At 43.0% G+C, this 24,067-nt stretch overlaps 1 protein-coding gene across 3 annotated transcripts in view; it reads left to right on the top strand.

Annotated features, from left to right (window-relative positions):
- The window catches only part of Hcfc2 (host cell factor C2), a 39,669-nt gene extending 15,651 nt beyond the window's left edge, over positions 1 to 24,018 (top strand). The window contains exons 10-16 of one of the 3 annotated variants that reach the window (XM_057758065.1): positions 2,459 to 2,633; positions 6,675 to 6,748; positions 8,414 to 8,548; positions 10,615 to 10,800; positions 11,308 to 11,593; positions 18,186 to 18,245; positions 23,973 to 24,018. In XM_057758065.1, coding sequence (XP_057614048.1) covers positions 2,459 to 2,633; positions 6,675 to 6,748; positions 8,414 to 8,548; positions 10,615 to 10,800; positions 11,308 to 11,593; positions 18,186 to 18,245; positions 23,973 to 23,989 — 933 coding nt within the window. In that variant the 3' untranslated portion in view covers positions 23,990 to 24,018. Of the gene's footprint in view, positions 1 to 2,458; positions 2,634 to 6,674; positions 6,749 to 8,413; positions 8,549 to 10,614; positions 10,801 to 11,307; positions 11,594 to 18,185; positions 18,355 to 23,972 lie in introns of those variants that run through there. The other 2 variants (XM_057758064.1, XM_057758066.1) reach the window with 2 other exon arrangements.
- Positions 24,019 to 24,067: the final 49 nt, after the last annotated feature.

The raw sequence follows: 24,067 nt of genomic DNA, 5'->3' as shown, positions 1-24,067 counted from the left end.
CACAGATGAGCCACACTGTACTTGATGTCCGTGTTAGGATGGTGACGTACCCACAGATGATCCACACTGTACTTGATGTCCGTGTTAGGATGGTGACATACCCACAGATGATCCACACTGTACTTGATATCCGTGTTAGGATGGTGACGTACCCGTAGATGAACCATGCAGTGCCCAATGGTGTTGTCCCATCACATACAGCTCTGCTTTTCCTGCTGTTATCTGCCTCCCTTTTTAGTTTTCTTTTTTCATTTCCTGTAATTAATTCATAATCAAATTCCACCATCTAAAGCAATTTCTTTTCCTCTTTTTTTTTTTTTTGTCTCCTGAAGCCCTTCTTCATCCTCTGGTCCAGGGCCTCTTGAGCTTTTTCAAATCACAATCTTTTTTTTTTTTTTTTTTTTTTCCCAAGAAAATTTTGTACAATCCAATGTGGAAGTATTTAAAATAATTATAGGAATAAAATATTTGCTAGTAATAATTCATAGAGAAGTGTATATCGTGTGTATACAAGTGTACATTTGTATGACCACGTGGAAGGCCGAGGTCAACACGAGGAATCCTCCTCAGTCGCTCTGCACCGTGTATTTAAGATGGCATCCACCTGAACCTAGGTGGTGTAAATCCAGCTGGACTATCCCCCCTCAGCACTGGGGTTACAGGCATGCACCACCGCAATGCAGCTTTTCACACGGATTTTTATTTGGGTTCTGGGTCCTCTATTTGTGCTGAAAGTGTTTTATCAACTGAGTCGCCTCCCCAGCCTGAGAAATTGCTGTAAAGTAACGATGTGGTTTATATGCAGTTATACTGTTACTAAAGATAAAGCAAGTTTGCATACTGATTAGGTGTTGTATTTAGAACATCTTCAGTGTTTTTGAAAACTGATGAATATTTTGATTTTGTTATTCTAAATGCTGAGAATGGCTCTTCACACAGATGATGTAGAGGAAGTGGCAGGAGTCTGTTCAGGCCTTTGTGTACACTATATACATACATACATTGTGTTCATTGTGGAAATTCCTTGTGAAATCAGATATCTAGAGGACAGCAAGATGGCTCAGGGAGTATAAAAATACACACACAAATACACACACCCACAAACAAGTGAAACAACAGCAACACTGGAGTGTTTAAAGATAAATGATGATGATGTCACTGACAACCTGGACTGCCATACAGTTTAAATGTGTTCATTGTAGTATATCTAGGAAGGCAAGTTAAAATGTCACTAATACGATCCCTGTCTCTCCCTTTCTCCCTCCTCCCCTTTCTCTTTCCTCTCCTCTTCCCTGGACCCCATCTTCTCTGCCCCAGCTTCCCATGTAGCCAGAATTATAATCCCAGACCACCATGTTCAATATTAGGAAGGTTTCTGATCAAATGTTTAATAGTAAATAATACTGACGTGCAGCATTGTTGAATCTTTATATGTAAAACTCAGTCATACAGAATAATTCCTTTGCTGAAATTTTTCTTTTAGGAATCATCAGATCTTTCAGCTATGTGTCAAAAGTGTCTAAAATCTTTTTTTAAGAATTGAATAGGGGTTGCTAACAAAATGGTTCAGTGAGTCAAGAACTTGCTATGCATGTCTGACCACCAGAGTTCAATCCCTGGGACTTACATAGCATAGAACACTGACTCCATCAAGCTGTCCTCTGACCACACGTGTATCATGACACATGTGCACCCTCACACATTATACACACCGTCAGTTAGCAAATCATTGATGCAGAGTGATGGAGGTGCACACCTTTAATCCCAGCACTCGGAAGGCAGAAGCAGGTGGATCTCTGAGAGCTCCAGGACAGCCAGGACTGTTACACAGAGAAACCATGTCTCGAAAAACAAAGAATAGTTAATAAAAATTAATAAAAATGCTAAACTGAGTGGTGTTCATGACCTCACCTGTGCTACATAAGTATTTGCTTGTAACGCTATATTTTATTTTGGTAAACTAAAAATATAATCTTTGGAACAAGGAGATTAAGTAAAAAAAAAATCTTAAAACTACTAGGTTAAAGAATGATTATAAAAATTAGGGATGTGGGCTGGGGGGTGGTGGCACACGCCTTTAATCCCAGCACTCGGGAGGCATAGGCAGGCCTGGTCTACAAGAGAAAGTTCCAGGACAGGCTCCAAAGCTACAGAGAAACCCTGTCTCGAAAAAGAAATTAGGGATATAGTTATATATATTAAATATTTTGCATTTTGGTAAGTTTTTGTTTCTGTTGTTGTTTTGAGAATCTTATTTCCTAGCCTAGGCTAGCCTATATCACTGGAGCCTTCTGCCCCATCTCTCATATTACCTGGGATTACAGGTGTGTACCACCACTCCCTGTTGGTGAATTTACTTCCCCAAATGTACTTGAAATTATTTTGCTTGTTTTTTTAAATATTGACTTATATTTTATTGAATATTACTTGCTATGATGAACTATTTTATTTCTTGTAGGTTAGTGATACAGTAAACAGTGCAAAAACTGAGCACACAGCCATGAAGGGGACCTCACTGAAAAGCAAACCAGACTTCAGAGCAGCCGACTCTAATGCTGGCTTGCATTCGCCTTTGGCGCCTAATGCTCCTCATAACAACAGCTGTGTGGCAGATATGCTCTGGAAGAGTGAAGGTACAAGGTCGCCTTTTCAATAAAGCCCAACTTTATAGCACTGGCAGAGAGGTGGAGAGTCACTGAGAAGTAGACACTGCGCTGTTGGTGCTGTGTCTTGAGACTGGGCCTCACTGTGTAGTTGTGACTGGTCTGGAACTAACAGACCATCTGCCTCTGCCTCTAATTGCTGGGACTAAAGGCCAGGACTTACATGACGGTTTTGTTCACTTTCTTCACAGTGAACCTCAGTGACAGACTGTAAGGATGCGGTTCGGTCAGGGAATTGTTGTTGACATTGATTTTGGTCAGTGTGACTGTCCTTGTGCCTGTTCTGTCACTTTGTAGCTGTATGAGGTTTGTTCATCTTGTTCCTGTTTCCACGATGCTGAGATGTGGGCTGGATGGAGAGTTGTCATTTAGTAATAGCTGCACTATTTGCAGGTGTCTGGATGACAGTAACTCAGCAGTGGAACTGTTAATTATCACTTGATTCATAAGACAGCTCATACTCTGGTTATTTTTTATCTGAATATTCTGTTGTACTTTGTTTTTTTTTTTTTTACGTTTTTAATTTTTGTTTTTTAAACAGGATCTCACTCTGTAGCCCATACTAGCTGTCCTCACTATTGTAGCCTGGGCTGACCCAAAATTGTGGTCCTTCTGCCTCGGTCTATAAAGTGATGAGATCGTAGGCATGATCTACCATGCCTGCTTATAGTCAGGTGCCACTGAGATACATATCAAATATTGCTTGGGAGTTCAATATCTAAAATTATTTTATGAATTTTAATTCTGGACTGGGTGGTGGTGGTGCACACTTTTAATCCCAGCACTCAGGGAAGCAGAGGCAGGTGAATCTCTGTGAGTTCAGGGTCAGCCAGGGCTACACAGAGAAACCTTGTCTCGAAAAAAACAAACAAACAAATAAAAATTATTCTGGTATATCCTTGGAATAGAAATGTAGCTTTTTAATTTTAAGATATTGTGATAGCTATTCTAAATCTAATTGTTCAGGGATTCAGATATAACAATAAACATTTTTTTAATATTTATTTATTATGTATACAATATTCTGTCTTTGTGTATGCCTGCAGGCCAGAAGAGGGCACCAGACCCCATTACAGATGGTTGTGAGCTACCATGTGGTCGCTAGGAATTGAACTCAGGACCTTTGGAAGAACAGGCAATGCTCTTAACCTCTGAGCCATCTCTCCAGCCCCCAGAATAAACATTTTTTATTTCCATAGATAAAAATACTACAGAAAAGTTATTTCCTATACTGTTCTTATTGCTCTGCTTACACAAAAGGAACACTTTTATTGATTTTCCTTCCTTTTTGCTTGTTTGGCTTTTATTCTATTTTTTGTTTTTGTTTGGTTTATTTTTAGAGGCAGGGTTTTTCTGTTTAGCCCTGGCTGTCCTGGAACCACCTCTGTAGACCAGGCTGGCCTCAAACTCACAGAGATCTGCTTGATGCTTTCTCCCAAGTGCTGGAATTCAAGGCATGTGCCACAATTACCTGACTTTTATTTTTTCTTTTGAGATAGGCTCACTGTGTATCCCAGACTAACCTATCCCAGGCTATCTGGTGCCAAGCTCCTAGTGATTCTCCTGCTTCACCCTTCCACGTGCTGGGATATAGGTGTGGTCCACTACACATAGAAGGGTCACTTTCTTTCTTGATGTAAAAGTATTATTTGGTATAGATAAACTTGGTCCTAAACTTACATAGTTTAAAATTTCTTATTTGTAATTTTTTGTCTTACAAAGAAGTTTATATGCTGGAAACAAACTTAATCTTGAGATTTCCAGATCCTCAGTAAAATTGTTCCTGAGCAAATAACAAAGGACAGTGCCTGAGCCATCGTAAACACCTGTGTCAGTCTCAGGTGACAGGGAGAGTGACCCTGCAGAGTGTGTTCTCAGGAGTAACGGAGTGATGTGGTTAGATTTGTGCTCTCACTGAAAGAAACCTCTGACTGTACCAGAGGAAGAGATGCTTTAGGCAATAACAAAGATTGGGTAGGGCTTCTTTTAGCCCTCTCAGATGGATTTACATAAAGACAAAACAGTGGTAAGACAGAATAGAGAAAAAACATTTTAGAGGCTCTTAGAAAGGGTTTATTAATTAGACTTGACAGCTGTTGGTTATGAGAGAAAAAAGCAAATCAAATAAGACTTTTTAGTTGAACATCAGAATGAACACTGACCTCATCAGAATGAAAATGGCAGGAGCAGGAATCCAGCTGTGAACTCAGCTGAAGTCCTGGGCAGTTGAGTGTGTAGGTATGGAGTCTCAGAGGCGGCTCTCAGCTGTACATACAAATGGAGAGGCTATCTAAAATGTAAGCTCCATAGGAGCAGAGGCCTTGGTGACATGCTCACTGCAAGATTCCCAACAGCCAGTGCTTGACTGCTGAGTGACTTGTGTCTGCAGCACGGGTGCATGCAGAGAAGGGTGCTCAGTTTAGGAACACCAGATAGAAGCGTTACTGAAGATCACCCAGCTGAAGACACCAAGGAAAGATAAATGTTGGGAAGGGAGTTGGTTTTTGTTTAAGATGGGCATTATGCTTTGTGACTCTTTGTATACGTGTGTTTACAGATGAAGAAGTCTTTCCTTCACCATCACAGAAATAAACATAATGCCCTACAGGAAGTCTTCAGTATTGTGGGACAAATGAACATTACCCATAGGCATCACTGTTTATCTTCCACAATGGTAGAGAAGACGGAAAATGAGTAGGATCACAAATGTATTTCTACTTTAGGCAGAGAACTCATGCCGCCCCCCACACACACACACCCTGAAACTGAGTGACAAAGTCATTTGCTCTATAGCTTAGTAGTAAACAGTGTCAGTTTAGAGTGGAAAAAAGCTGAGATGTCAGACATCTATGACAAGTCCAGTGCACCCTTTTCTAAACATTTTCTACCCAGTGGTTAGTCCATTTCAGAGCTATGTGCAGAACTTGTGTGTGTGTAGATCAGGCTACATAGTGATATCTTACCAAAAAAAGTCAAAGAAAAAAAAACTTTGTGTCTGTGTATGTATTTGGTTTTTCAAGACAGAATTTCTCTATGTATCTCTCTGGCTGTCCTGGAACTCACTCTGTAGCCCAGGCTGGCCTCAAACTCCCAGAGATCTGCCTGCCTCTGCCTCCCGAGTGCTGGGACGCCCGGCTCCTTGCTTCTTTATATGTTAAATCAGCACACACTAAGATGCAGCTTATCTCCTCTACTGTGAATAAATTCAACAAACTTTTTCCCTTAGGAATGATTAGTCCGGGGGCTGGAGAGATGGCTCAGAGGTTAAGAGCACCAGATGCCCTTCCAGAGGTCCCGAGTTCAATTTACAGCAACCACATGGTGGCTCACAACCATCTGTAATGAGGTCTGGTGTCCTCTTCCGACCTTCATGCGTACAAGCAGGCAGAGCACCGCACACATAATAAGTAGCTGAATCTTAAAGATTAGTGCAGAGGATTAGCAGTCCTCCAAGCCTGACTGATTGCTGACTTTGTCAGTGTTCTCGTGCTCTTGGAGCTGAGTTTCATCCTCGCTGAAAGTCCTCTTTCACTCCAGCTGTCTTAAACCCTTACGAAAGGAACACTGTGATTGGTTTGATTGATTATTGATATCTCTGGCTATGTGTCCCAGGTTATTGTGTGTGTGTGAGTGTGCACATGCGTGCGTGTGTCCACAGATGCGCGTGTGTGTACATGCAAAGGCTAGAGACACCTTGCGTGTCTTCCTCAGTCATTCTCCACCCTGTTTTTTGAGATAGGATCTCAAAAATTTGTACGTGAAGCTTGCTAATTTAGCTAAGCTGGATAACCAACAAGCCCCAGAGATCTGCCTCTCTCTGCCTCCCCAGCACTGGGATAATAGGGTCATGCACAGGTTTTTACATGGGTTCCCAGGCTTCTTCTAATCATGGTAAATATGCACGGTATGGATTCCAGGTGTTTGGTGCATTAAATACCCTCTGTATTTATGAACTGTCTTTTAAGATGTCTGAGTGATTATTGAATACTAAACTGATGGTTTGATTTTCAGTTGATGAAATATGTGCTCGGCCTGCAACTAAGATCAGCCGTGTGGAGGTACATGCCGCAGCAGCGCCGTTCTCTGTAAGTACATGGTCTGCTGGTGATGCACGTCAGGGATGGGGGTGTGTGTTTGAATACAGAGGCTCTCAGGGCTCATGTAGTGAGGAATTGATTTAAATTCAGAAGTAGGGTGATGAGAAGGAAATGTTCATAATATATTTAGTGAAAAAAGATGGCTACAATAATAATGCATATTTTGTCCCAGTTAGGATGTAAAAATTCATTTAGTACACATATTTCACACTGAGTATGCCAACTCACACTGCACTTACAGTTGCTAGGGGACTATCTCTGGGTCTGAGGCCACAGATAATTTTAATATCTTCTCCATGCTTTCTCTATTGTATGAACATACATACATACATGTGCATTAATGTAAATTACATTAATGGTTAAAAGAATTTGTTAAGGGAACAGAAGCACTTGAATAACTAATAGGAGACAACAGAACATTACTGTAATAGGTTGGCATACGTGTAGACTAGCCCAAAATTCGGACATTGAGTTGTTTTATGGATGGTCATAATGGATCTGCCAGACTTTAGTGCTTGCTACATGTCTTAACAGATACACTAGGGTTGCCTTAATTAGATAAAAATGAGGATCATGAATCAGACTGTTTTTAGTGTTAATAAAACGGCCATTTCACTTTATTGCTGCAATTTTATTTGATTTCTTGTCTTTTAGAATCTTTAAGAATTTTCCATAATTTTTTCTTTCTTTCTTTCTTTTTTTTTTTTTTGGATTTTGATCATGTGTTTTCCTTCATTGGTTTTCACCTTTCCAGAACATTAAGTCTGTGTTTGCAGACTCTTCTCCGGGAAGGGTTATTAAATGGAGAGATTTCCCTTCTGAATCTGTCCTGTTCCTTCAGTCGGAGTCAGCAGGTGCTCCCTAATAGTCTCTGAGGCCTTGTTACAGCGCAGCACAGGGAGCCGAGCTCAGAGCTGCTCCTAGCCCGCGTCACAGAAAACGGCAGCCATGCGTGTGCACTTAAGTCAGAAGTAAACACTGAAGTGCACTTTGGTTTTGAGCTTCTGCGAACAATATCCCATGTAAAAGAAGATAGTTTTAAAAAGTTAGTTCCAGGGGTAGGATAATACACCATCGAAAGTAGCTTAAGTTGGAGAAGGTCTGTTTCTGAAGCAGAGAGAGGTGTGCAGCTTATTCTACTTTTTCAGTACATAGTGAAGCATATTCACATCACGTTTTAGTTTTGAACATTTTTTTCTCCTTTTAGGTTTGGAGAAGCACAGATATTTCACATACAAAGATCACTGGATCTCTGCTTGTTAGTTTTGAACCTAGAGAAAAGGCCAACTTGGAATGGAGCTTCCTACCTGTTCCTGCTGGAGCAGATAGTAGCATTCTCTGAAGGGATTATACTTTCTGAGGGTCTCTGAAATGACAGCTGGCATTTTAACCCTGCCACTGACGGGGAAACACGCTAACTGCAGCCAGGTTAATAGTAGCAGGCTCCTGCCGAGAGTCTCTGTTACACCGTGGTGTGTTGGCATCCCCATCCCATTTTCAGTTGGCCCAGTCTGTTGAGACCGTGTTGTTTCTGAGCTAATGTTCATCATGAGCTGGTAATGTGTGCTCTTCACCCATGAACGCTCTTGACAAAAGTCTTGACATTTCTGTACTCAATAAGGTCTTCATAAATTTTCCTTTCTCTAAAATTAGAAAGAGACACCTTCAAATCCAGTGGCCATTTTGAAAACAGAACATCAATGGTGTGATGTGGGAATTTTTAAAAACAACACCGCTTTGGTGAGCCAGTTTTACTTGCTACCAAAAGGAAAACAAAGTATGTCAAAGGTAACTGTTGGTGTTTTTTTACATTTTGAGGGCTGAGGATATAATTGGCAGGATGCATGTCTAGCATGTGTGTAAGTTTGGCTACAATTCCTGACACTTCAAAAAGCAAGCTAAATATACAAAAATTATGAATTATGAACCCCAAGAATGAGATTAGTTTTAATAACTCTGATTCCGGTCATTTGAGGGAAGGAAATTGAGATCTTTCCAAAGTGTATTATCGAGAGCTCTGCATATATAATCATCTTACATTTTTTAATGCTGCCTTTGTAATATGACACCATCATTTCATTTAAAAAATACTTTGCCTGCCGGGCGGTTGGTGGTGCATGCCTTTAATCCCAGCACTTGGGAGGCAGAGGCAGGCGGATCTCTGTGAGTTCGAGACCAGCCTGGTCTACAAGAGCTAGTTCCAGGACAGGCTCCAAAACCACAGAGAAACCGTGTCTCGAAAAACCAAAAAAAAAAAAAAAAAAAAAAAAACTTTGCCAGGTGGTGGTGGCTACACACCTTTAATCCCAGCACTCAGGAAGCAGAGACAGCCTGGTTCACACAGTGAGTTTTAGAAAAGCCAAGGATACACAGATAGGCCATTTTAGAAAAAGCAAAAGACAAACAACCACAATGAGCAAAACCTGCTTCAAGCTGGGCATGATGGCACACACGCTCAGTAGGCAGAGGCAGCAGATCTCTGTGAGTTTTAAGTCAGCTGAAGAGTTCCAGGACAGCCAGGGTTACATGGTGAGAGTCTGTCTCAACAAAAAAGAAAGCTGTACCCAATTATTTCAGATAAGGGGTACCCCGTTACCCTATATGTCTCTCTCTCTCAGCACACACTTGAAATCTCGTTATCATGTACACACATCATCTATCAGTTTAGTTTCTTTGGCAAAGCTTTTGGCATTATTCCCTCTTTTTCACATTGAATATTTTTAATCATTTTACTTTATTATTGTTGTTGTTATTTAGTTTTTTTGGACAGGGTTTTCCTGTATAGCTCTGGCTGTCCTGGAACGGGCTCTGTAAACCTGGCTGACTGGCCTCAAACTCACAGAGATCCGCCTGCCTGTGGCTCCCAAGTGTGTGTGCCGCCATCACCTGGCGAATATTTCCAGTTCTTGATTTTAAAAAAGGCTAGTAAGCCATCATTACTTTTATGGCTACTGAAATCCCTGGCTGGAGATGAATCTGTATCCATATAAGGTTATATCCATCGTAAAGCATGCTAGCTACCTAATTTTTCTTTAAGAACAAAAGAGCAAAATCTGCAGCTAGTAAACTTGACTTTGAGTCTCTAGTTCCAGTATTCCTTAGTATGAACAGAAGCAAGTCAGTTGTCTGACCTCTCTGAGGCCTGGTATCTTCCTGTAGAGATGAGCAGGCTTCAGACGGGATGCTCTACTGCCACTCTGGTGCCACGGCGTGCTGACGTTAGGAAGAGCAGCTGCCAGATGTTTAGAAGGTACAGATAGATGTGAGGTTATTGCCACCCAGGAGCACAGCATTATTTAACATCTGTTCAGTGTCCTGAACTCACAGAGATCCGCCTGCCTCTGCCTCCCAAGTGCTGGGATTAAAGGCATGTGCCACCATCACCCGCCCTTAGTCTCTCCTTTTCTGTAGGCTTGCTTCCCTGTCTCTAAAGGCATTGCTCCTAGGAAGATGATTGTGTGACAGACAGCAGGTCTAAAATTCTTCTCCAAGTCAAGTTCACAGGGGGATGGGGATTTGTTTTGTTTGTTGTGGTATCACTTCTGGTTTTTTGTTTTAGTTTTTCCTGCCTCTCCTGTAAAGAATTCCCTTGCCTTTTCCCTTGCCTTTCCCCTTACAGTCAGAGGTTCAGATCATCTTCTCATTGGATATGAATCTGATTCAGGAAGGGCCTTGATGGGTTCTGTAGTAGAGTTTTACCCTTGGAGTAAGAGAGGGAAATACATGATGGAATTGGATCCCTCGAATACAGCTGTTTCTTCAACAGTTTTGTTGTTTAATAACAATCAAGTAATTATAACTTTGTAATAATAAATGTACCTTCTTTTCTGACTTGTGTATCCCTTACATTTTAGGTAGGAAATGCAGATGTGCCTGACTACAGTTTACTAAAAAAACAGGATCTTATTCCTGGAACAGTATATAAATTCAGGGTTGCTGCAATCAATGGTTGTGGAATAGGCCCTTTCAGCAAAATCAGTGAATTTAAAACGTGTATCCCTGGCTTTCCTGGAGCTCCTTCTACAGTCCGAATTTCCAAGGTAATCTGTCAGGTCCAGTGAGACTTGTCAGTGGTGCAAATGATTTGAAACTTCTGTATTTACAAATTTTTACTAGCACTTGTGGAAGATACCTCAGAGAGGTGGGTTAAATGTGTAAATGTATGTTTTGGGAGCCATGTATGGTATTTTCAACCCCAAATTACAAGCAAGTGGAGTTTCAGAATGAAGCCACAGTGCTGGAGATGAGTTTGTATTGTCTTGTTTCCACCAGGCAGAGCTCATGGAGAGTTTGAAGTTTTGGAACATACGAAGTTGATTGTATTTTATAAATACCTCTTGCCCTCTGTTAAGGAAGAAAACCCCTTTTGGGGGACACAATAGACAGAGTGTGGACACTTCAGTATCACTTGGTGAAGTGTGTGTAAACTCTAGAGCCAGTTACAGTAAAGTCGTAGTCAGCAGTTGTGATATCCAGCGCAGTGACAGAGGGCAGGCTCTGTGTTCTAAGACAGGATAAGTGATATAGAGTCTCCGGTTCTTCTCTAGAATGTCGAAGGGATTCACCTTTCCTGGGAGCCTCCAACTTCACCTTCTGGAAACATTTTGGAATACTCAGCCTACTTGGCTATCCGCACAGCACAGGTGCAAGATAATCCAAGCCAGCTTGTGTTCATGAGGATCTACTGTGGCCTGAAAACCTCATGTGTCGTGACTTCTGGGCAACTTGCAAATGCACACATTGACTACACGTCTAGACCTGCCGTTGTGTTCCGGATATCGGCCAAGAATGAGAAGGGCTACGGACCAGCCACACAAGTTCGGTGGCTTCAAGGTAACAATAAGAAGGCTCCTTTGAGTTGAGTTGTTTTTATTAACGCTGTTGTGATGGTTATTTATTAGTAACTGGTTATGAAGATGTGTTCTTTGAGAGTATTCTCTGACTGTATTTCTAGCAGTTATGAATTTGAGTTTGTAAATTGTTCTTCAAATGTATTTGCTCACTTCTAGATCCCAATAAAAATAGAAAGAAGCAAAGACTGAAAATTAGTATATGGATTCTTCCTTACCCATGTAGCTACTCATAAAGAAAAATAGCAAAGCAAAGATAATAAGCTGTAAGGTGCATTGCCCCTTATCTTTTATGAAGGCTCTGTAACTCAGTTACCCTGCAGCTACTGAGTTGAGTCTAGGAAGTGGCTGTTGTAGGCCTTGCTGTGGGCGAAGGTGGGCCCCGTGGAAAAATGCCCTTCAGCTCTGCCCAGGAGCAGATGCTCTTCCACCAGCTGCTGCCCAGTGCACAGGTTTTCTGCACTGACCTTAGTAGCCACTTTATTCCCTTATTATAGTTCTCATAAGCTTAAGAAATTAAAAGGAAAAGACAAGTTCAGGAACTCTGTTTTTATTTCCTGAGAATCATAGCAAACTATGAAAATGATAGTGGCTAGTCTTCTATATATGACCACTATATCTGAACATATCTTCAGCTAAAGCACTCAACCTGTCTGGCCCTAATGCCTGCACTAGCAGGTGAAGGTCCCTTTCAGCTCTAAACTTGTGTTTCCCCTAGAAGTTGGGTGCAGCCTGCACACTGTGCTTGTCAGCAGTCTTCCTGGCTGTCTAGCTGTGCTGTCCGTCACTTCATTAGAAAGCAGAGCGTGTCCTCCTCTTGAAGAAGTAAGCACCTTAATAGGACACAAGTTTTTAAATAATGTTTTAAACATTTGTAAGATTTTTGTAAATGCTCTAGATGTTTTATTTTTGCATTATTTTTACCTCAAAATTGTTTACGCTTTTTTATACCAGAAATAAAGCATTAGACAGCCAGTCCAGGCTCCTGACCACCGAGAGAAGCAGATAACCCTGTGACCATTGGCTGCAGGTGACTTTCCTTACACCTTCTCAAGTCTCAGTTGACCGCATAGTCAGTTTGGGAATGAATATGTGTAGAGCAATGACTGCAGAAGGCATTTCAGGCTGAGAGCTGCCGTAGCTGTAGGAGCACAGCTCTAGCTAGCTTGCTGTGCCACACAATCTCAATGCCAGTGTAGAGGGCTGAACAGCTGTGCCTCCAACTTTACATATGATATGCCCAGTGAAGAAGAATCTAATTGTGAAGAATTGATATATATGCCAGTTACTAACTTAAAGTGTATAGAATATTTTAATATATGATTTTTGTAAAGACTGGGATTTTTATACTACAGTATTTGTAATTAATGCGTCTCACTAATTAAATTTCTCTTGAAGAAAATACGCAAATTGTTAGACACACGAGTGGTCTCTGAGCTCTGGCGATAAAGACAAATGCACTAGTCTGGTGTTGGTAGGAGACCTTTCTGGGGCACATGAATCCTTAGTCATTAAATGGGTACTTTCCAAGCAGTGTTTACAAGGAGCACCTCTGGTTGGTCATCTAGCAGCTCCCGTGGGGAGAGCTCACCCCGCCTTCATTTCATGTGTGTGCTTTGCTTTGGGCAGTGCTTGCTTTTTGCACTAGTAGACTTTGAACTTACCTCATTGTTATGTTTATAGTCATTTGTGTAGCTTCCATGATGTGTTTGATAGAAGCTAAACATGTCTTAACCAAAGTTACATGGTATGTATGCAGATTTGCACATAGGGAGTGGCAGGCTTTGTTGTACGCGTGTGCTCAGCTTAGAAGAATAGCCAGTTACAGGAAGTGTATGCTTCAAGCCCAATTACTTTACTAGAAAATCTTGTCTTGCAATCCCTATTCTCTGCATTAACAGTTTACATCTTGAAACATTTATCTTATTGTTGAGGAATAAAATTGATGTAAAGCAGACTAGAATGTTGGTTTTGTGTGTGCACTTTTTTAAATCTATTTAGTATGTGACATAGTTTATTTTGCTTAAAGAAATCTTCTATTCTAGACCAGGAGACAGATAGGAGCCCATGGTTCTAACATACAATTTGCTTCTTTGACAAAAGAGCGGCCTTTATATACCAAACGATTTGTTAAAATAATAAATCTTTTTTCCTTGAGAATTGCCCAAATTGTATCTTTTTCTTCATTGGCCTACTTCCTTAAGCATAAGTCATGTTTGTTTCTGTAACGGGACTGGTGACTGAAGGATGCCCTTAGCAGGTGTGTGTGGCTTTGGTGTTAGCAGATGCTCCAAAGGACCTGTCACGCCGGCACAGGCACGGAGCTCACGCACACACATGCACTGTGAAGCTGTGGTCTGCGTCATGCAGACCAGCACAGGCATGGAGCACACGCGCACTGTGAAGCTGTGGTCTGCGTCATCGTCATGCAGACTTGGTTTTCTTTTCCCACATCTCTTCCTCCTTCCTCTTTTTTCCCTTAGTGTTGGGGATTGAACTTGGGGCCCCGGGCAACTAGGCTGGTGCTCTACACCAGGCTACACCCACCCAGGCAGATATCTCTTACTAAGAGGATCGACACTAAGTTAAATTTCTTTGTTTCCTCTGCAAGCTGCATAACCGTCTGTGTCACAAGCCTCTTTCCTGTGTTCCGGACTTTGGTTCACATAGGAAGTAAAAATATCGCATGCTCTTAGAATTACGTTTTCTAAAATACTATATTGACTTTATTTTAGCTTAGCAAATTATTTTGCAATTTAACTAGAAATAAGTTATATATAAACTCAATCTGTATTTAAAGATTCAAATCTAATTGCATGTATGAGGCACTTTTGCCCTGTAATCCAATTACATGTATAATCATCTGTAGAGAAGTAAAACTGTTGATCAGTTATTTCAAAGACTTATAGACTAGCAAAGGTGGGTTCTGCTTGAGCGTGTGCTGTAACAGGACTTTTATTTTAAAGTGAGAGCTTATAACATGAAGACCGTTTGCTCCATTCTGTCGGGAGTAGTCAATGTTTGGAGCTCCTGTAGTCATCTACTCCCCATGGAGAGACCGAAGTAGGTTTGGCTTTGCCGTCTGAGGTAGGACTGTTATTTCTTAGGACTGATTTTAGGTAGTTCTCTGTATTGTGTACCAATGATATGGAAAATAAATGCTCCTTTTCTATAAACAATCAGAAATGTTATTATTTCTTTTGAGTGATGCAGAGTAGTGGTGGCAGAGCCAGTCTGTGGGATGCTGATGCTTGTGCCGTCCACTTGAACACAAAGGTAGTCTCAACTGAAGATGGACGGTCTAGAAACTGAAGTTAGATAGTGGGCAGGAGTCATTTTCTCCAAGATTTGATCCCCACTTACCCCCTACTGTGCTACAGTTGTGCTGACCTGTGTGCAGGTAAACAGACAGATGGCTCCACGAAAAGTCTAGACTTGTCTCCCTTTGGAGTCTTCTGTGCTTGTGGAGCTGTCTTTCCTTTAAGCTTCTCACCCTTCTTGGTTCACAGCAGCCAGGTCTGACCCTGCTACTCCGTTGAGCTGGCTCTAGCGGTGGTGGCGCACGCCTTTAATCCCAGCACTTTGGGAGGCATAGGCAGGTGGATCTCTGTGAGTTCGAGACCAGCCTGGTCTACAAGAGCTAGTTCCAGGACAGGCTCCAAAACCACAGAGAAACCCTGTCTAGAAAACCAAAAAAAAAAAAAAAAATCAGGCAGAATGCTGCATTTTCAGATCTAGGAGGCTCTGTCCTTGCACTGCATCTTGACATTTGCACAGTTCACCATGTCTGTGACGCACACCTGTCGCTCTTTACTCTTCGTCCTGTCTGCAGTCTGCGTTTCCACTCCTGCCATTTTTATGAACTTGACCAGCCTGACCTCCTCCACCTTCACGGAGCTCCAGCTGCTGCACAGTCTCAAAAACGTTGTCCCCTTAGTTGTTAGCATTGTCCCTTTCTGGTCTCTGATGGTGGGTGTTTGCACAGAGACTGGGTTTTCATGCTCTTCCATCCTGGGCCATTAATAGGACGTAAATAACTGGACAGGCTGGTGAAGACAGTGGCCACCCTTGGAGTCTTCCGTTCCCCAGTCTCAAGCCATGATCAGAATGGGGTGGCTCAGGGAGAGTGGCTCTAGTGTATTTATGACACTGGGAAGTGGACATTTCAGCTTTGTCTTGGGTTCCTAACTATGGAAACTACAAGATAAATAACGGGTTGAGGAGGGTCTAATCTTCTGTTGTTTGAGGATGTAATGAGATTGGTGGGCATAGAGACACTAGAAGATCAAAATGATCTAGAAATCTGTTAGACCTAAAAATCTCTTGGTTTTTGTTGTCTTTTTGTATATTTTTTGTTTTGAGACAGGGTCTCCTGAAACTTACCATGAAGACCAGGCTGTCCTTGAACTCCCAGAGATCTGCCTGCCTCTGCCTCTGCCTCCTGAGTGCTGAGATTGAAGACGTGCACTACCACATGGGGCAGAAATTAGTCATTTATTCTGACACTAGAAAGCTGGGTAGCGGTTTAAGCACAGAGAGCTGCTGGGGACTGACGGCTGGCTTAGAACTGCGCTCCTGCTGCTCTCTGGGGCGGGCGGGCCAGTGTCGGTCCTTGTGAGCTTGCTGGGCATGCTACTGCTGCGTTTCATTCTGTAACCTAGGCTGACTTGGAACTCCTGGCAGTCCTCTGCCTCTGCCTCTCAGGTGCTGGCTTACAGGCCTGAGTCACCGCACTTGGTTTAAGGTTCTTACTCACAGGGAAGCAAGATGCCCTTGGCTTCCTTCCTTCAGGTATAGTTAGAACTACAAGTCTCTGTCCTTATGTATTTCTGTAACTACAATGTATTATTCTGATCATGCATGGAAAAACAGACTGTAATGTCCTGGGAGAAATAAAAAGAAGTCTGTACAGGGAATGAAAGCTGCAAAATCTCAGGACAGTTAACCTCCTGGTTCCAAATGGCTCTCTACCTCCCTATCCGTGTACTGCTCTGTCCTTGGCAGAACTAAAATTTAAGAGAAAGCAAATGTATACTTGGGGAGGTCTCCTGATCCTAACAGGTTGATCTAGTAAAACAAAGCGTGGCGGGTGCTTGGCAGAGTTTGGAAGCTCCCAGAGTTTGATGCATTCCAATTGTCTATTCCAATTCAATGGGATGAGATTCTGGGTTGTGCAGCCAGCGAGGTGTGTGCACACGTGTGTTGCTGGTGGGACAGCCACAGCAGCTCCTGCTACTGGTGTCAGGTAGAGCTGAGTGTTGCTGCCCTGACTAGTCTGCCCTGAGCCACTCCATAAACCAAGCAGAGAACAACTTCAGTTGCTGATGGCGTCAATACTTCAAGAGCTCTTTTGTTTTCAGATTTCTGTATTGAAGACCAGAATTTTTAGTAAATTCCCTGAACTAGGAGAAATAGTACCTTAACTGCTGCAAGCCCATAAAATGGCACAGACAGGGATGATGTTGGCAGACAGTCTCTAGAAATAGGTGATGTTGACATTTTTTACACACCCAGAAGGAAGCTGTCCTACAGGGAGGCAGTTGAGAATGGCTGTGTGTTGCCCAGGTTGTAGCAACACTTGGCCCACAAATGCACAATCAGGAGAAAGTGCCTAGGCAACAGCATTCAGTAAGGAGTTGTACCCTTTACCTTACCCTAGGCTAGCTCAGACCTTGTGCAGTCCAGGCTGACCTTGAACTTGCAGCCCCACTAGGCAGGGTTTATTTATTATCTGCTTTACAGAAAGAATTACACACAGTGAGAAAAGTTCTCTTGCAGAGATGAGTGGTGGCTGTGGGCTGGTGTGGAAGGGCAGGGTTGTAGTACTGTAAACTCACTGGCTCTGCCTGCTTCCGTGAAGAATTGTCCACACTTGGTTGTCTTGTATGTTACGGACTTGTCCCTTGATTGTTGCACAGCGGTGACTGAAGTAGCGATGCCATGTTTGGTGGAGTATTGTGAAACAGTGCATGCCAACCATAAACCGTCTGGGTGGAAAAGTAAAACGACGAGACTTGTCAAGCTTCACTTAGGAAGCAGAGCGTTCTTAACGCCTAGAAATCCCGCTGCCCCGTCTCCTCTCTCTTCATACACACCATACAGTGTACATGCTCTGGATTTGTTTCTAGTAATTATTTCTGTGCTTTCACTTGTAGCTCTGTCATACATGTGTATGCTCTAAATAAAATGTTTAGATTTACCTGGTTTTGGACTTGTTTGTAAAAGTAATCATGATGTATGTATTCTCCTGTGACATACTTTTCTGGTATTTTTTCAAAATTTACATCCATGTTTATGCACATGCCTGTATTTCATGTTTCATTGCTATATAATATTCCATTGTATTACTGTTGTACAGTTTTATCTGCTCTTCTGTTTACCAGGGTTGGGTTTATTGCTTTCAGCTTCTGCTATTGAAGACAGTGCTGCTGTGGACATTCTGCCCACTTGCAATGTAAACCCTGTGTTCCTTGCTGTATTCAGTGTTGAGACCATGACTGACACAGGACAGATACTCAATAAATAAATGTTTGAGGAATGTGATGCTTCTCGTACCCATCTCCTTGCATGTGCAGTTCTTCTCGGACAGCTGAGACACCACGGAGGCATTTGTTCCGTTTACTGCTTTCCACGGTGTAAGTATTGTTGTGGCGTGTGGCCAGGCCCGCATGTGCATGCTTTGAGTCTTTAAGTCTTGTCGTGGCGTGTGGCCAAGCCCGCATGTGCATGCTTTGAGTCTTTAAGTCTTGTCCTGACGTGTGGCCAGGCCCGCATGCACATGCTTTGAGTCTTTAATTTTCCACTTTAGTACACGTGGGAAGTTCTAGTAGGCGCATGCAGCGTGTGCTGTAGCTCTGAGCGCCTCAGTTTTTAAGAAGAGGTTCAGAGATGATCAATTTGCATGCCGCAGCTTGCAGAAGTCACTGCTAAGCTGGGCTCCCAGGTGCTCTCACCAGCACAGCTGGATGCCTATTATACAGTATCTCATGGTGGGTTTAACTGGCATTTCCCCGTTACTGGTGGGTTCATTTTTCCATACGTGGTCCTCTTTTGTGAATAGTGATTAGTGTCTTTTGAGCACATTTGATAAGCTGTCTTTCGAGCACGTTTGATAAGCTGTCTTTCATTGATGCCTATGGTTTCTATGTATGTTCTAGATGTCATTCCTTTGCCTATGGTTCACACATTTCCTATCAAATCCGTGCATTGTCTTCTGTAGTTGTGTTGAGTATGTTAATCAACTTGGAGGAAACTCCCATCTTCTCCTTGTGTCTTCCCGGTCAGAAGCACTACATGTCTTTCCACTGATTATGCCTTCTGTTTGTTTCGAGACAGGAGTTTCTCTGTGTTCCTGGCTGTCCTGGAACTCACACAGATCCGCCTGCCTCTGCCTCCAGAGTGCTGGGATTAAAAGTGTGTTCCACCACATTAGTTTCCCTATGCCCATTTATGAATGTCTTCTTATCCTTATGACAGTGACAGGTCAGAATGTTGTGGGGTCTGAGAGTCAGAAACAACCCAGGCAGGCACAAGAGTCCACACAAAGCAAAATCTTTATTGAATTGGGGAGGAAAGGGTGACCAATCAGGGACAACAGCATAGACTTGGAGCCAACTACATCCCAAGATGTTCAGTTCAGCAAGTATTTAAGTGGAAAAAGTCACGTACATACACTGAAACCAGTCAGTGAAACTCAACAACTATACCTAAGAACCGGTGTCGACGGGAGAGATGACTTCCTCACCTAGTGCACTGAGTTACAGAACATTTCCCGATAGCAAAGTGTTAAAACCATAGATAGATGCATTTCCTTTGAGATGGTTAAAACAGGGTCAACACTTCAATGGAAGGCTCCGCATCCAAGAGAGTATGGCTTTTTTCTTTCTTTTGTTTTTTGTTTCTACAGAGCTGGGTGGGTATGGAGTGGAGGTCAGTTTGGGAAAGGCTGCTGAGTATGATAAAAATGGAAGCTGGACGTGGTGGTGGCTGCCTGTAATCCCAGCGCTGGAATAGAGGCAGATTTCTGTGAGTTCAAGGCCAACCTGTCTACAGAGTGAATTCCATGACATTCAGGGCCACACAGAGAGAGACACTGTCTCCAAAGAAAAAACAAAACAAATAATCAAACCAAACTAAAAAAAGAAAACCCAAACAAAAACACATTGTACAAGATTCTCAAGGAGTTTGAAAACCCAAACAAAAACACATTGTACAAGATTCTCAAAGAGTTTATAAAAAATAAAGGGGAAATATTCCATTCCCACCGATTTTTTTATTTTGAGATAGGGTTTATCTGTGTGATCGTCCTAGCTGTCCTGGAACTTGTGTTCCCACTGATTTTTATAGGGGTTTTCAGAAGCTGATCAAGCACGCCTATTTCAGTCTGAGCCTGCGTTTCGTGTCGCTGGGTCCACTGAGCCTTTGTGCCATGTGTGGCACGGGTCTTCACCACAGTAGCTGCATACCAGAGTCAGCCTTTCCATCAAGAATTTAGAGGTCCTGCAGATCCTGGCATCATTACAGGCCCCACAGGTGTCCTCATATTTTCTTTCGGATACAGTGTAACCCTAGCTGGCCTGGAACTCACTGTGTAAAGCAGACTCGCTGTGAACAGACATCTGCATGCCTCTGCCTGCTAAGTGCCGGCTGTATACCAAGTTGAAGCCTGGCTTGCATTTTCTCTTGCTCAACCCTTTTAGAGGCCTATATATTTAACCCTATATTTTTTTTTCTTTTCAAGTCAGGGTTTCTCTGTGTAGCTTTGGAGCCGGTCTTGGCACTCGCTCTGTAGACCAGGCTGGCCTCGAATTCAGAGATCCACCTGCCTCTGCTTCCAGAGTACTAGGATTAAAGGTGTGCGCCACCACCATGCCAAGAAGTTTTTTTAAGTTGAATGATTTAGCCTATTTGTTTGTTGTGATTATTGTCTTTTTAGTTTAATCCCAGTTTTAGGCATGTGGAGGTCATTCTTTCTCTGTATGGACTAGGGGTCAAATGTCCCACCTGAGGCCTTGAGGGAAGCTTGCAAAAGGTGGGCTCTAGGTCAAACTCACAGGGAGCCTGCGAGTCACAGCCCCTAATCTCCAGTACTTCCTCCCTGCCGCAGGAAACCCTCGGGCATTGCCCAGATCACAGTCAGCCCTGGCCACCAGACTGTCCTACCACCAGAGTAGCGACCATGCCTGTCCAGGAATGAAGACTCAGGTTTTCAGGAGTCTGGCTCATACGTACTGGCCTAGAGCAACCAACCTAGTGCTCACTTGGGTACACGAGGTCCCCTAGTCATGCCCTGCCTGGTAATGGTATTGACAGCCTTGACACAGCCTTTCTGGGATCCCACCACATTGGTCTATGTGCCAGACTCCTGAGTCCTAATGAAGGGGAAGAGGACAGTGGCCTTATCTTCTATAGGGTTCTTTTTTAATTTTCAATCGTTTTTTTTAATACAAGTTGGTTTACAAATCTTTCTGCCATCTTTTTTTCCCTCTTATGTTTCTTCAAACATCAATTTTTCCCGTTCATGTTCTTTGTGGTGGTTCTGTTTATCTGATGGATTCTGTCTTCTATTAATGATGCCATTTGTCTTTTGAGTCTCTGGTATCTTCCTTAGCAGCTAGGGATGAATTGAGTCAGACTGAAGTTGGAAAATCCCTAAGAGAATCTGTTTGCCCAGAAAGACATCCAAGGCTGTTAGCCTGAGACTCCTAAAAATAATAAACCGAGGAATGGCCTATTCTGAATTGTTTGAGAGTGGCGATTTCTATCTCTCCACCCAGCACCAGAACTGAGGGGTGTCCTAGGCCACTCACTTCTGCGGCGGTTGAAGTATTCGGAGTTCAGCCTCTGTTCAGCCTGGCTGTTTCCACGTGTGCAGGGCTTAGCACCGCTGCGGACAGAGAAGCAAATGGGTGCTGGCCTACCAAAGGCTCCCCATTTCCACATCTTTTCTGAACACGTGCTCTTCTGTCAAATACATTTTAAGGGATATTTAACAGTACAGTTTATGTGCATGCATTATGCATGATGCCATAGTCCAGAGTGGAAGTCAGTCCCCAGCTTTATTCTGGTGGGTCCACAGGCTCAATAGCAAATACCTTTACCCACTATATCACTTTATTACTCTACCTTCCTCTGCTGTTCAGTGTAAGAGAAGCTGTATCATTTAGGCTGCTTCCTAGATGAAGTCTGAAGATGTAACTTACTGTGGATTCGAGCAGGAAAACACGCACTTGCATGCAGCCTCTTTTGGCCTACTGAGAAAGTCTCTCAAGTAGCCTAAGCTGGCCTCCACTTGACATCCAGTCAAAGATGACCCTGAATTCTTGGTCTTTGTTTGTTTGTTTGTTTTTTGAGACAGAGTTTAACTGTGTAGCTCTGGCTGTCCTGGAACTAGCTCTTATAGACCAAGCTGGCCTCAAGCTCACAGAGATCCACCTGCCTCTGCCTCCTGAGTGCTAGGATTGAAGACATGCACCACCACTGCCCAGTCTAAATTCTTGATTTAGTGCAGGAATTACGAGGCCTGTGACATGATACCCAGCACTGCAGGGTGTTTAAAGTCTACACAGAAGTCGGGAAACAGACCTGTACAGCAGCACTCGGTTCTGGGGAATCCACTTACAACAGATGAGAAAATGTAACAGTAAATGGGCCACTCACTGTCCTGGGAGCTTGTCTTCACCTCCCTAGTACTGGAATCAGGCACGTACTACCTTTCCAGTTTTACAGGACTCCTGTGAACTCAACATGCATGACTGGCGAGCATGGAATCAATTAACCATCTCCCCAGCCCCAAGGAGGGATTTCCCAAGTTATTTTCGCCAGAGTAAGAAGCAGAACTGGCGTTTCATCAAATGCCCAGATATTCCCTTGCATGCTGTCATTTAGTGTTTGTGTGTTTTAAATTGGGGGAGCAGGGATGCAGAGGCTGGTGGGGAACTGAGTTGTCTCATCTCCTAGATCTAGAGTTACAGATGCTTGTGAGCCACCCAGTCAGTGTGTGTGTGTGTGTGTGTGTGTGTGTGTGTGCGCGCGCGCGCGCACACACACGCATGCTGGGAACCAAATTCGAGTCCTCTGCAAGAATACTGAGCAGTCCTAACCACTGAACCACTGAGCCCTCTCTCTAGTCCCTCATGTTTTTATTGTTACCAGCTTCACAAAGTGTGGGGCCTTTTGGCACTGTGCCATCATCTCACCTGGTTTCCTAAAAGCCCAGCGATGAGGATTATTCATGTGTGGATGAGCCCCGCTGGCAGACAGGTACTGCTTATGCCTTATCCTTGCCCAGCGTCATCTGCAGGCGTGACTCTAGACCAGACCCTGAAATGGGACGACTTGGATGCTTCTAAGTCCCCCCTCCAAAGCACTAGGACAAGAGCTATGTGCCCCACACCATCTAGAACCCTCTGAAAGAACTAGAGTAGCCGAGGTCTGAGTGACTGGAGGCCTTTCCCCTCTCCAGTTCCTCAAGATGGGATTTCTGTGTCTGTCCTGGAACTCACTTTGTAGACTGGCTTGGAATTCATATCTGCCTGCCTCCACTTCCTGAGTGCTGGGTTTAAAGGTGTGCACCACCACTGTCTGGTGGCATATTTTATCATGTAAAGTATATAAATTCCTTGCTGATAAAGCATAATTTCCTCAATTATATATATTTACATCTCGCAAATGATAAGATTGTGTATTTTTAAAAATTACATGTATTTATTGTGTGTGCATGAAAGACCGGGGGACTGAACTCAGGTCAGTCTTCGCAGCAAGCGCCCTTACCCACTGTGCCACCCTGCTAGCCTTTGGTTGCTTCTGACTATCTCACTGCCCCACTATACACATTTGAGATAGACCTCGTAAGTATTTATAATAGAATATTAGATGTTACTGGGTTTCTTTTGCTCACCAAGGCAATAAGGCCTGTTTTTTCACGAAAGGAAAATGCTACACACATATTACATGGAGGAGAAATAAACACTTCCAACTTGTGCACCACCGCACCAAACACCAAAATCAGGAAAGTTTAACTCCCTCATGACACCTGTAACTCCAATCACTAAAACCTTAAGTCACTTTTAACCAAAAAAGGAGTATTTAAAAAAATTATAAAATTATTTTTGGCTTGAGGATGCTATCAGATGTGAGTCAGGATGAACATGAAGCCAACACTTGCTGAACATGAAGGACTTGTATCAGGCACACACAGCCTGTTCTCTTCCCTGCATGAGTAAGGAGATCGACCCAGAGTTGACCTGCTTTTGCCCCAAAAGGAATCCCTCACAATCAGGTTCAAAGTCCTGTTTTGATGTTATGTTGTAAACTTAAAAATGGTAATTTCTTTTTTATCTTCACTCTTAACCTCTGAGTAGCTGTCGAGATGGTCTGATGCCCAGGGTCTCGCACTGCCGGTAAGGCAGCAACAATGTCCAGGTAAGACACACTCCAAAAGTGACCCCCACCCCCA

The sequence above is a fragment of the Chionomys nivalis genome, chromosome 25, assembly GCF_950005125.1.
Source record: "Chionomys nivalis chromosome 25, mChiNiv1.1, whole genome shotgun sequence".
Taxonomy (NCBI): domain Eukaryota; kingdom Metazoa; phylum Chordata; class Mammalia; order Rodentia; family Cricetidae; genus Chionomys; species Chionomys nivalis.
The sequence above is the reverse complement of the archived record's forward strand: the minus strand, read 5'-3'. Positions and strand labels throughout refer to the sequence as shown.